The sequence below is a fragment of the Oratosquilla oratoria genome, chromosome 16 (genome assembly GCF_046742065.1).
Source record: "Oratosquilla oratoria isolate Oo_2021 chromosome 16, ASM4674206v1, whole genome shotgun sequence".
Taxonomy (NCBI): Eukaryota; Metazoa; Arthropoda; class Malacostraca; order Stomatopoda; family Squillidae; genus Oratosquilla; species Oratosquilla oratoria.
In genome coordinates, this window is record NC_134792.1 from 60,239,786 (window position 1) to 60,251,973 (window position 12,188).

General features: G+C 39.8%; 1 protein-coding gene across 2 annotated transcripts in view; it reads left to right on the plus strand.

The window, feature by feature from the left end:
- The first annotated feature begins 1,049 nt into the window (after positions 1 to 1,049).
- Positions 1,050 to 12,188, plus strand: part of LOC143034064 (alkylglycerol monooxygenase-like) — a 23,129-nt gene continuing 11,990 nt past the window's right edge. Inside the window, exons 1-4 of one of the 2 annotated variants that reach the window (XM_076199965.1) lie at positions 1,050 to 1,170; positions 1,279 to 1,412; positions 6,098 to 6,225; positions 8,596 to 8,744. In XM_076199965.1, the coding sequence (XP_076056080.1) occupies positions 1,302 to 1,412; positions 6,098 to 6,225; positions 8,596 to 8,744 (388 nt within the window). In that variant the 5' untranslated portion in view covers positions 1,050 to 1,170; positions 1,279 to 1,301. Of the gene's footprint in view, positions 1,190 to 1,278; positions 1,413 to 6,097; positions 6,226 to 8,595; positions 8,745 to 12,188 lie in introns of both variants that reach the window. The other variant, XM_076199966.1, reaches the window with a different exon arrangement.

Genomic DNA, 12,188 nt, shown 5'->3' on the forward strand with positions numbered 1-12,188 from the left:
AAAGGAAAATAGTACAGGTGGTAACCACCTGGACATCTGAACATCTTTTTATTTTTATGTATTTATTTATTTATCTATTATTTATTTATCTATCTATTTATTGGGGGGTAGAGTGAGAAACAAGGAGGTGAGGAGGAGAGCGGGGGTGAAAAGGGAGTTGGGGTGATTTATAGGTCTAAGAGTCTAAAAGGAATTGACAATATCAAAAGTGACGAAATGTTCACACTTAATGCAAATCAGACAATAGATAATGGTATTAAACTGTCAGGAAGTAGATTTGATTTGGAAGAGGGTAGGAACAACTTCGCCAACCGTGTAGTAAATGAATGGAATCAACGTACTGCAGAGGCAGTGCAATGTGATACAGTTCGAAGTTTTAAGATTCATTTCGAAAAGCACCAAAGTAATGTGCTGTAATGCCTGCCATGTATTTTATTTTATTTATTTATCATAATTCGTTTATTTATTATTATTTATATTTATTTTTGTTATTCATCTATCATAATTTTTCTGTTTTTATTATTAGTCATTATTTATTTGTCTTATTAATTTTCCTACTCATCTATCTATTGTTTTTTCCATGTCCGACATAGTTATGGACCAAAATGTCTCCTGTCGGTATGCTCTTCCTTTGTAATCCTTTGAAGGCAAGAGAATCTGCGAAAAGAAAGTAAAATTACTTATAAGAATCATAAGATAGACTATCTTAGATAGTAGTAAATATGTATTCTTTTTACGAAAATTAAGAACTTAATACGGGACCTTTGGGGTGTCCCTGAAAGATCAGTGCGGCGCAGGGAACAATACTATAAAAAATGGGACATGTCCAGCGTATATGGGACATTTGGCAACCGTATCTAATACACATTTCTCGAGATACAACTTTATCATATTGAATATATCAGGCGTCATTATCAAATTCTGATGTCAACATTTGTATATCCCTGTTACATGTACCGTCAATGTTCAGACCACAGCACATCACGTGAGTAGCTGGGTTTGACAAAAGCAGAATGACCTTCGCCATGAGTTAACACACAAACGCACGCACAGATAACGAGAGTCCACGTCTATACGTACCACAATTTGGCTCAGTTGCCTTGTTGCCAGTCTCGCGGTGAGGGATAGTGGTCTTCATAGTGGAAGTGATTCTTCAAACGTTGGAAGACGGTTGGTCTCAAGGAGAGGGGTGTGTGTTGGGGAGGGTGCGTTTAACTTGCGTCAGTGTAATCGCAATGCACTATTTCATTTAAATTGTTTTCATCTCTCCCCCTGCAGTCGTCAGTGTGTTGCGTAGTAGGATGGAGAGCTTGACGAGTGTGGCAAAGCGGGCTGGTTACCTGTTCTATGTAGTTGACAGAAACACCACGACCTTTGAGACGGTAGAAGAAATTCCAAGCTATGTCGACCAAGTAAGCTAACAAAATTAAACGAATTCCTGTCACGCAGTTTTTCATAAAAACAACACAGTATCCAGCGTTACATCTCACACTCATATACCATAATCACACATACCCATTGCTGCCAGGAGCAGAGTAATTTAAGTACTTCAAAGTAACAGGATAGAAATATGAAGAACACAGAATTTAGGGTAATTTTATCTATCTATATTCCAAGAGCTTTTCCCCTTCTTCTAAGGGAGATAGCCAAGTCAAAGGCACGTATCTACTCCCACCCATTCCACTCCTCTCCACCACCCTACCTTTCCTCTCATCTTAGTCCCTCATGGATTATGGGTTTTTCCTGTATCCCGCCCATTGCCCTAGGTCAGAAGCAATGTAGCAAGACACAATCACCTTCGGCAAAGCCACTTAATCGGTGACCCGCCCTCTTTTCGTCCCTCACATGCAGAAAAAAGAGAAGAAAACGGGGAGAAATACCTTCGAGATGCGTCAAAATATCGTTCACATATAAGCACTCCTTACCCCAATCACCAGGATCTTGTAAACTGCAGGCTAATAGGTCTTGGTTTTTATTTTGAGAAAACACCGCAACTTCTTCGCAAATTTAATCTTATTGGTCCATTATTTGAATTTCCCAAAGCATTGGATCCTCAGTGTATCTGGATGAAAACCACCCCTTCCATTACCCTATTAATATAAACCTTTCCAAATTCCTGAGTGGCATTTGCTACGAAACACAGAATTGAATGTACAGAGCGACACTACTGTTTGGAAATTTGGATGGAGGTAAAGAGCATGAAGAAAGGCACACCCCTATTTCCATCGATGGGAAACTTCAAGACAAAACTGTTATACTTGCCAGTGTAGATTTTTTTTCTCAAATCAATCTTTTGAAAACAAAAAAATAAGAAATTCCCTGAACACAGACACCTTAAATGCTTCATGCTAAGAAAGCATTTGAAAATTCAACATCAGACAATTTCGAAATTACATCAACACGTATGAATCTGATGACGAACTTAGCAAAAACAAACCAACATGTTTGGAGAGTGGCAACGCGAGTGAATAGCCGTGTCACGTGAGAACACTTTATACTATTTCGTTGCTGTACACATTACGATGATATCCTTACACACACACACACACACACACACACACACACACACACACACACACACACACACACACACACACACACACACACACACACACACACACACACACACACACACACACACACACACACACACACACACACACACACACACACACACACACACACACACACACACACACACACACACACACACACACACACACACACGCACACACACACACACACACACACACACACACACACACACACACACACACACACACACACACACACACACACACACACACACACACACACACACACATATATATATATATATATATATATATATATATATATAAAATGTGTGTGTGTGATCTTGATGGGTAAATTATTAACACACAGGGTGATTTTAAAGCAAGCAGGGTAATGTTAAGACTAGATTTAGGGTATCCTAGGCAATTCGACCTGGCATCACTGCACATGCCTCCAGTTCGTGCTTATACCCATACAACAGAGACACGCGAACGTGCATAAATTTGTTCAAAGATTGAATGCATGGCTTTTTTTCCACAGGGAGATCCTTTTATGGGTAATTTGGAGAATAGATAACCCTCTTCCTCCCCTATGAATGCAATGGTGATCGTAAGTTGGTACTTTAAGTGAAAATAGTACAGATCCTGCCTGCTTTCACACCACATTCCACAAGGATGAAGGTCACGTATGTTGAAACAAAAGTAGTAATAGGACTATACAACTAGAATTAGTAGTACACGCAAAAGTATCTATAATGGTAGTAGTTGCAGTACCTGAAGTAGCAACAACAGCAGTAGTAGTATTAGGAGGTAAGAATAGCTTCTTTAGGTGTAATGTTAGTAATAGTCTCCGCAGGAAATTAATATTACTCGCATGTATCATCGCTACCAACTGGCGCATTAATATCCTTAATGCAATGCAGGTAGTAAGGGATATTCGAATTTGAACAAATTTTTGCATATCACCCAATTGACACCATACCATTTACCTACCTTCATTTATTACTTGCGTATTTATTTGTCTAATAATTAATGTATCTGTTTATTTATCTAATTGTGTTCAGACTCTTTGGTAATGTAGAAATTTACAGTAATATTCGAAGCAGGAAGCAACCCAAGCGCATATACATCTTACTCATTCTCATCATTCTCATTCAGCCATTCAAAGTCCACTAATGAGCAAAATCATCTCCCAGAAATCATAAGATTGCGCCAACCTCCTGCCACGTCCTACAAACTTCTCTATCTCGCCTCTCCATCTTCATTCTTGTCTCCCTTTTCCACGCTTTCCATCTCGCGCCGTTCCATCTATCATCATCATTTCTTGCAACCTGATCTGCTCGATTCCGTTTGCGCTCTTTTACCGCCTCCTCCATATATTTCACTCCAGTCTTCTTCATCTATCAACTGGCCCTCCTACTGTCCCTGAGCGTTATCCCGAGCACTGATCTCTCTATTCCTCTTTGTCCATTCCTTCGCTTTGTCCCCATCGTAGCAGGCCTTGATTGCCGAAGCTACAGTTTACCCCCACCGGTTTCTCACGCGGCGACAGTCCCCACCCCACCCCCACCCTTCATCCACTTGATAGATTACAGAGAAGTGCCTTCTGGCCACCTCATTTGCTGACCCATTCACAACCACTCCCCACTCACACCTTTCATGCCCTCTCCCTTCAATAATGACGAATCATAATAATAACAACATCAGGAATTTATTGACATCTAACACAAATATTGGCTTTTTTTTTTTGGGGGGGTGAGGGTGTTAGAATAAGATCAAATGTTTTATGGCGATGGAGATCCTTAAAAAAAATCACAGAGCCTTTCCTTGTCTCCATCATCACAGAGTATTCGTCTGCCACAAACTGTTGCCCCAAGTCTCTTGGTCTAGTTGTTGGTTTCCCGACACTCCATGATGACAAACTTCCGGCCAAGTACACTCACTCACTCACTCACTCACTCTCTCTCTCTCTCTCTCTCTCTCTCTCTCTCTCTCTCTCTCTCTCTCTCTCTCTCTCTCTCTCTTTCTCAGTCTATCTCTATATTTTTCTGGCCTTCGTGGTGCTGTTCTCACTTCGCACTTCCTTTGAAGATTTTATTTCTACTTTTCCCCTCAAGTTCTCTGCCGCTCTAGTCCTTTAGCCTAAGTCCGGCTGTGCAGTACAACTCTAGGTGATCATGGTAGTCCTGTGTGAATGTGTGTGTGTTTGTGTCCGTGTGTACGCTTGCCTGCGTGCATGCATGTATTTAAAAGATGAGTAACAACACTGACTCGGACTTTGACCCCTTAGTTCCTATGACGTACTTCGTAGACATAATTGTGTGAGTGTGCGTGTGCATGCGTATGTGATTCATGATGGTCTTTGTTAAAGATCACATGCTGGGTAGGCCAATCCATGAGCAATTCTGGCACACCCCCCATCCCCATGCATGTATTTTTTTTTTTTTTTAGGGGGGGTCAGTCTCTTACTATCCGATTATCATAGCTAGTGTAAAATTCGCGCGTGCGTGTGTGTGTGCGCGTGTGATTCACCATGGTCTTGGATCACGTGTTGGACTCGTGATCGACAGCTATTTCCCTTCCCAGAAGAAAGCTCAGAGCTCATGTATGACCGATCTATGGACAATGATGTGACCTTACACGCACACACACACACACCCAACTCCCCACCCACAAGAGTTGTAGTAACGACTCGCTGCGTAGACATACTGATTTTTTTTTCAGCCCTAGGCGGGAGTCGAACTCGGACCGCCGTAGTGGTGGCTGCGAACGCTACCACTGCGCCATCGAGGTGTGTGTGTGTGTGTGTGTGTGTGTGTGTGTGTGTGTGTGTGTGTGTGTGTGTGTGTGTGTGTGTGTGTGTGTGTGTGTGTGTGTGTGTGTGTGTGTGTGTGTGTGTGTGTGTGTGTGTGTGTGTGTGTGTGTGTGTGTGTGTGTGTGTGTGTGTGTGTGCGCGCGCGCTTAACTAATTGTAACATATGGAGTTGAAGCTAAGTCAATCTCCATATTTCCATTTATCTTACATTGCCTTAGGTTCACTTATGTTGTCCATCTGAATTATTTCCTATTTTTTCCACAAATTGGCTCATCTATGTGGAAAGCTGTTTCCTAATATCTTACGTTTGACTTCTTTAGTCGCGTTCAAATAGATCTCTCTTAATTTTTCTATCCATTTCTCCGCAAGCAACAGGTTGGGAGTTTCTGACTTACGGTAGACTGGACTCATCACTTAGTAGAATCTTTTGTTATCATTCAAAATTCATTCCCAGCTAGCTACTGTTTGGCATGACTTTCAATTTCGCTTATCTGTAATCTTGCCTTCTCATTCATCTTTAAACGTGATCCACAAGAATGACGCATCCACTCGACCATTTTCTGATACCAATTCGTATCTGCACAATAATTTCCTTCAACATAAGTACAACTTGATAGGAACAAAGTCCCCATGCAATTTAATTGTTTTTCTTCTTATATTTTTTCTGTATCAGACCTCGTTACATATTGAAAGGTATATTCTCGGTATGCTTCTGTACCTTCTAATACATTTTTTTTTTTTTTCTAAGGTAATCCCAGTTTTCTTGACTCTCATCGTCCTTGAGTACTTGATCAATTGGGCAACGGGCAAACCAGTTCTTAGGATCAATGACGGCCTCACTTCGTGTGGACATGGACTTGTGATGGAAACAACAAAGTATGTAGCCGTTGACAGATAAGGGATTAAAACTTTTGTACCCGACATGGGTGTGTGGGTCCATAGACCCGGCTAGGAAATGTCTAGACGATTGGGGATGGTCTGTTGAATCGCGGAGAGTCTTGACCTTGTTATCTGGCTCTAACGGGGGACTAAGGTCTGAGTATTTAATATCTCTGCTATGATGACCTGTACTTTTATTTTCTTACGCTAGACGACTTTATTCAACTGACCGCAGGACCCCCTCCCGTAGAGGTTAAATACAAAGGATTACAAAGGCGGAGCATGCCGACAGGAGACCTTTTGATCCATATCTAGGTCGGATGCGAAAAAAAAATCATATTAATAATAAGATAATAAATAGAATATCTATAACAATGTAAATAACAAAAATAAATAAATGCATAGGTATAGTTAAATAATAAACAAAACAGGTAAATAGTAAATAATAATAAATTGACATATAACTAATAATAAATGAAAATCAGATAGACAAATGATAAAACAAAAACAAATAATATAAGATCAATTATAATCATTACAGCATCTTACTTAGGTATTTATCTAAATGAGCCTCGTTGAACTGTATGGATGAGACTTGGAGTATCGCTTTGAAATCGTTAAGTCTCTTGGGAAGATCAGAGGGAACCACAAGAGAGATTGTGGGCCGTCCTTTTAAACTTGTCGTCATTCCTAACAAACTCTTTCTACCACGAGAAAGTAGAATTTTACCTGGATTCCTAGTTTATCAGTAAATCTACCTGTCATTTATAAAAGTACAGCCAATGAAGTTAGTGAACTTCCATTTTCTAATGGTGGAAAGATTACGCCAAGGCTGGCGAAAGATTTTAAATTTACGGCCTGTGTGCCAAGACAAATCGACACGAGACAAGTAACCTGCCTTGCCGCTGAACGCCAGCTAAAGCACAGCTGTCACAGAGTGGACAAGTTCGATGGAAGTACTTGGGAGGCGACTATTCTAGATAAATCTCATCTTCCTGGAACGGGCGTGTGTCCTGTGCCTTTTCACCTTTTCAGGACGAATACTTGGTCCACATATCACATGCATTATCTAAAACCGTTCCGACCTTCCTATGACCATGCCACTGTAAATTTCATTATATCATCATATTTATGGCACGGGAGGACTGTAGGAAGAGACAGGCCATAGAGTAGGGGAGGAGAAAGACGGAGATGTCCTGAGAGGGTTAAGGGAAAATAAAAACATGTCACTAGAAACAACAACAATATATGAAATCCAAATATGGATGTTCGCTGGTCGAGCGGGTTAGAGCGTCGCTACTTGCGATGGAGGTCGAGCTTACGGCAATTTAAATCTCTGTCACAAGCGAGTTGGACAAAGAACATGTTTTTTTTTTCCCAAACTACAAAGTCCTATGTAAGGGACACCATTCTAGCCTTATGATAGCCTTTATTTGTAAGGTAAAACTAAACTGATTTTACATGCGGCCAGGAGCCGATATATATACCGCGTGGGTGCGTAATAACATAATTGTACTGGATGAGGTTAGGTTGGGTCAAACAGGATCGCACTGTCATGGGCAGGTATGTGTGGCTGGCGCGTCAGGTCTAGCCGCGTGGGCGACATAACGCGTGTGTTCCACGCCACGTGGTTTGTACACGACATTTATGGACTTGAGAAAAAGCATAGGAGGACACACTCCCGATTCAGGCTGTGGTGCCGACTGTTATGTATGGGAACCTCGGTGGTGAATGTAAGGAAGTAAGGGGGCGTATGGAAGCTGTGGAGATGAAATATTTGATGACTACATAAGGAGTTACGAAAAGCCGCAGAGTAAAGGTGAAGGCACACTAGACATTTCTCGCTAGCATGCTACTTGCTTTTGTTACTTCTTATGAGTGGAAACGACTTCGGATACTTTTTTTTTCAAAATTCCAAATGTCAAATTAATCTTGCGTCATATAGTGAGAAGCTGAAGTTAAACCTATACGAGTGTTAGACACATTGTTGAGATGTTCTTACGTAAGTCTAGATTATTGTAACCGAAGTCGTTTCTACTCGGACGAAGTAACATAAACAAGCAGCATGCTAGCCTAGTGTGCCGCCACCTGAAGGAATGACAGGCCTCGCGAGTAACTAGGTTGCAGATGGGAATGGGGGAAGGAAGAGAACAGGCCAGCCTACAGGTGAAATGGACATGTTATGAGAAATGGAAGTAGCAAATAAAGAAAACCTGGGTTTCAGGGTTGGTGGTACCATTTGGGGAGGGGGATGCCTTTGTCATATATTTTTATTTTCTAACATCTTCATTCCACTTCTTTTTCTAACGAGTAACAAAAGGAATGAGTTTGTTGCCCTGTTCATCTCTCTCTTTCTCTTCCGCACAGACTTCTTACTCGAGGTATAGAGCTCGCTGGTTACACTTGGCTCTACGAGAGGCGTTTCCTCAACCCCTCATGGGACTCTCCATGGGTGTGGTGGACGGCAGCCATCGGCTCGGATCTGGCTTATTATTGGGTTCATCGCATCGCACATGGTACGTCGTGCATGCAGAATGTGCGTGCACTGCAGAGGCGACACTTTTTTGTGTGGTTTGAGGGGCTGGTATACACCTTAACCTCACTATTGTACGTGGTCCGGAACAATTCATACATGAACGCAGGAGGCAGTGTCCACGGTAGACCACTCGGGTCCGAGGTGAGCAGTGGTTCGGGGGCCATGGACTATGGACTACCTAGGACAGATCACCCGCTCGCGCGGGATCGGTAGTTGTAGGTGGGGAACAGATGTCTGTATGATAATGAAAAGATAGTTGTGTATAAAAGAGGGCTTCTGCCACCGGGAGATTAGGGATATTTATTTCGTGGGGCCGTGGCTTTGGAGGGGTCGGCAGGAGACTTGGAGTTGGTTGCTGAGATTAATACGTGTAACCGTGAGGTTACGTAGGGATATTTATTCTTTTCCACCTCATCCAACAAATTTAGAAAATGAGTAGGAGGCTTAGTCGTGGAGAAAGATAAAGAAAATGGAAATAATTTAAGTGGTAGGTAAACTGAAATGAGAAGGTGCAGTAAAAGAGAAGCGTGAAATGAAAATTATTTCAGTACTGTAGAAGGAAAATTTTATGTAGATGTTTGTGCATGTAGTCGGGTTTTTTTTTTTTTTTTTTTTTTTTTTTGCGATATGCTTGTGTGTGTATACTACGCATAGAGGGTTGTTGCCTCTAAGCGTGTGTACTTACAGCCTAACAATTAATGAGCGAGATATCAACATTGCTCAGAGTGGATGTCCTTCCTAACCTCTGCGCCATGGCTAGGAATCGAACACGCCCAAAATCCACCACGCGCTTACCAGAGCCATGCCCCCTCTCTCTCTCTTTTAATCTGACGATTTTAGGGAGTTGCTGGAAACGTCTGTTTCATGCAGTAATTAATACAACAGCTGTAGTCTCCTCAATTGGATGTTAAATGTGCTGGACTGCCTAAACCTAACTATAGTGGGTGCTGAGGTCGGAGAAGGTTAAGAAACTCAGTCCCAAAGTGACTAATGCAGCAGGAGTAATTTCATTGTAAAATATTTTTTTTTTTTTTTTTTTTTTTTTAATGAAACAATTTTATGCACACTTCAAGTAAGGACTAAACAAAGATAAAAAAGGACACTTTCGGTTTTCGAAAAAAAAAAAAAATATATATATATATATATATATATATGTGTGTGAATGTATTTATTTATATATATATATATATATATATATATATATATATATATATATATATATTGCAGAAACCACAGGGAAATTAAAGTCGGAATACTGAACGTTTTCGTCTATTACGACATCCTCAGAGTACAAGAAAGAAAAAATAGAACACAATATTTATACAGAAGTAAGAAAACTGGGAGAGGTTATAGTCACATAAAACCTTCGGACATTATACATACATACACATTCAATTACACATGGAAATGTTAATGGTAATAATAATAAAAGTACATACACATTCATATACACATGGAAATAAGAAAGGTAAAAGTAAAAAAAAAAGAAAAAGAAAATTCAAAAGAGCAAAATCATGTGGCCGAAAGGTCCATAGGACATTTGGTACAATTAGGAAACTTGGTACTGCTTAAATATCCTATGATTATAAGATTGTTTAACCAAAACACAAGATAATATTATCAAATTGTACAAAAAAAAACACAATATTTAACAATATTTACCATTAATATTTCTATATGTATATGAGTGTGTATGTATGTATAACGTCCGGAGGTTTTATGTGGCTATAACCTTTTCAGTTTTCTTATTTCTGTTAAATATTGTGTTGTTTTTTTTGTACAATTTGATAATATTATCTTGTGTTTTGGTTAAACAATCTTATAATCATAGGATATTTAAGCAGTACCAAGTTTCCTAATTGTACCAAATGTCCTATGGACCTTTCGGCCACATGATTTTGCTCTTTTTTTTTTCTTTTTTTTTGTGTTACTATTACCTTTCTTATTTCCATGTGTATATGAATGTGTATGTACTTTTATTATTATTACCATTAACATTTCCATGTGTAATTGAATGTGTATGTATGTATAATGTCCGAAGGTTTTATGTGACTATAACCTCTCCCAGTTTTCTTACTTCTGTATAAATATTGTGTTCTATTTTTTCTTTCTTGTACTCTGAGGATGTCGTAATAGACGAAAACGTTCAGTATTCCGACTTTAATTTCCCTGTGGTTTCTGCAATATTTTTTCGTCACGCGTTATTGTGATTATTTTTGCAATATATATATAGTCATGTTGCCGACACCAAAGCTATAACAAACAAAGAACCGAGTCTACAATACATAGCAACAAATAGCTAACAACTTATGCATGAGGAAGCTCAGGTCGAAGTGCTTGGGCACAAAGGCAACGAATAACAATTATTGGGAGGTTGTGTCCAAAGTATATCAACCAACAGATGACATTAGTGACTCATTTTGCTTATTCGAAGCGATGTGAGTTATCTATGACTCATCATCACATGATCTCACCCATCCAGGACTAAAAAAAAAATATATAGGTTTTTATCAAAAAGAAAGAAAGAACGGCAAGGAAAAAAATGTCGGTCAGAGTGCAGAACTGTGTCTGAAAATATCGAGCGACCCACAGAAGCTGAAATGTCTCAAGATATAATTCCCAGACATGGACTTAGAGACGCTATGAATTATAACTTACTGTTGACTCTATCCTGGTTCAAAGATGTAACATCAGATAAAAGGAAGACAAAGTCGACCGACACATCGACGTCGAATCAGCTGTATCGACTTTTGTCGACCTGAACATGTTCAAAAAGAACATGATGGCAAGCTACTTTAGAGAAAAGAACGAACGGCTGTAGAACGCCTAATACAAAACCTCATGGGTATAGCTCATTTCCTGTATATTACAATTAGATACATCTAAAACCTAATATCCCAACGCGAGAGCATTTGCCAGGAAGCGTGTGTGGTTTTAGATTGGGTCTCTGTCTTTATCAGAAGACATGTGAACCTAACAGAATGATTATATAAATTACTACTACTTCAATTAAAACCATCTTTTGCCAAGTGACTTTTGCCCTGGGTGTTCACATTTTTCCTTGGCATTTTGAGACTCGAGCTGTTCCTTTAACCTTACACATTGTAACATTACCCATGGAAAACTACATTACAACACACATACGAACAAACAAACATCCACGCCCTAAGGCGACCATCCATTACATGATCAGTGCGTGATAATGGCTAAGTAGCCAGAAACACATCTTTAACCCACACGTACACCACATCCCCAAATAAACCCGAACACAAATTAAATCACAAGAAAGAACCACATAATAGAACCAAACCTTTATAATATACCCTTTGTTTAAACCTTCCATTTTTATGAATGATAAGATTAAAATTGTAATGCTGTCAACTCCCTTTACCAGATGCTGACTTCAGCATTTAAATTACCACGA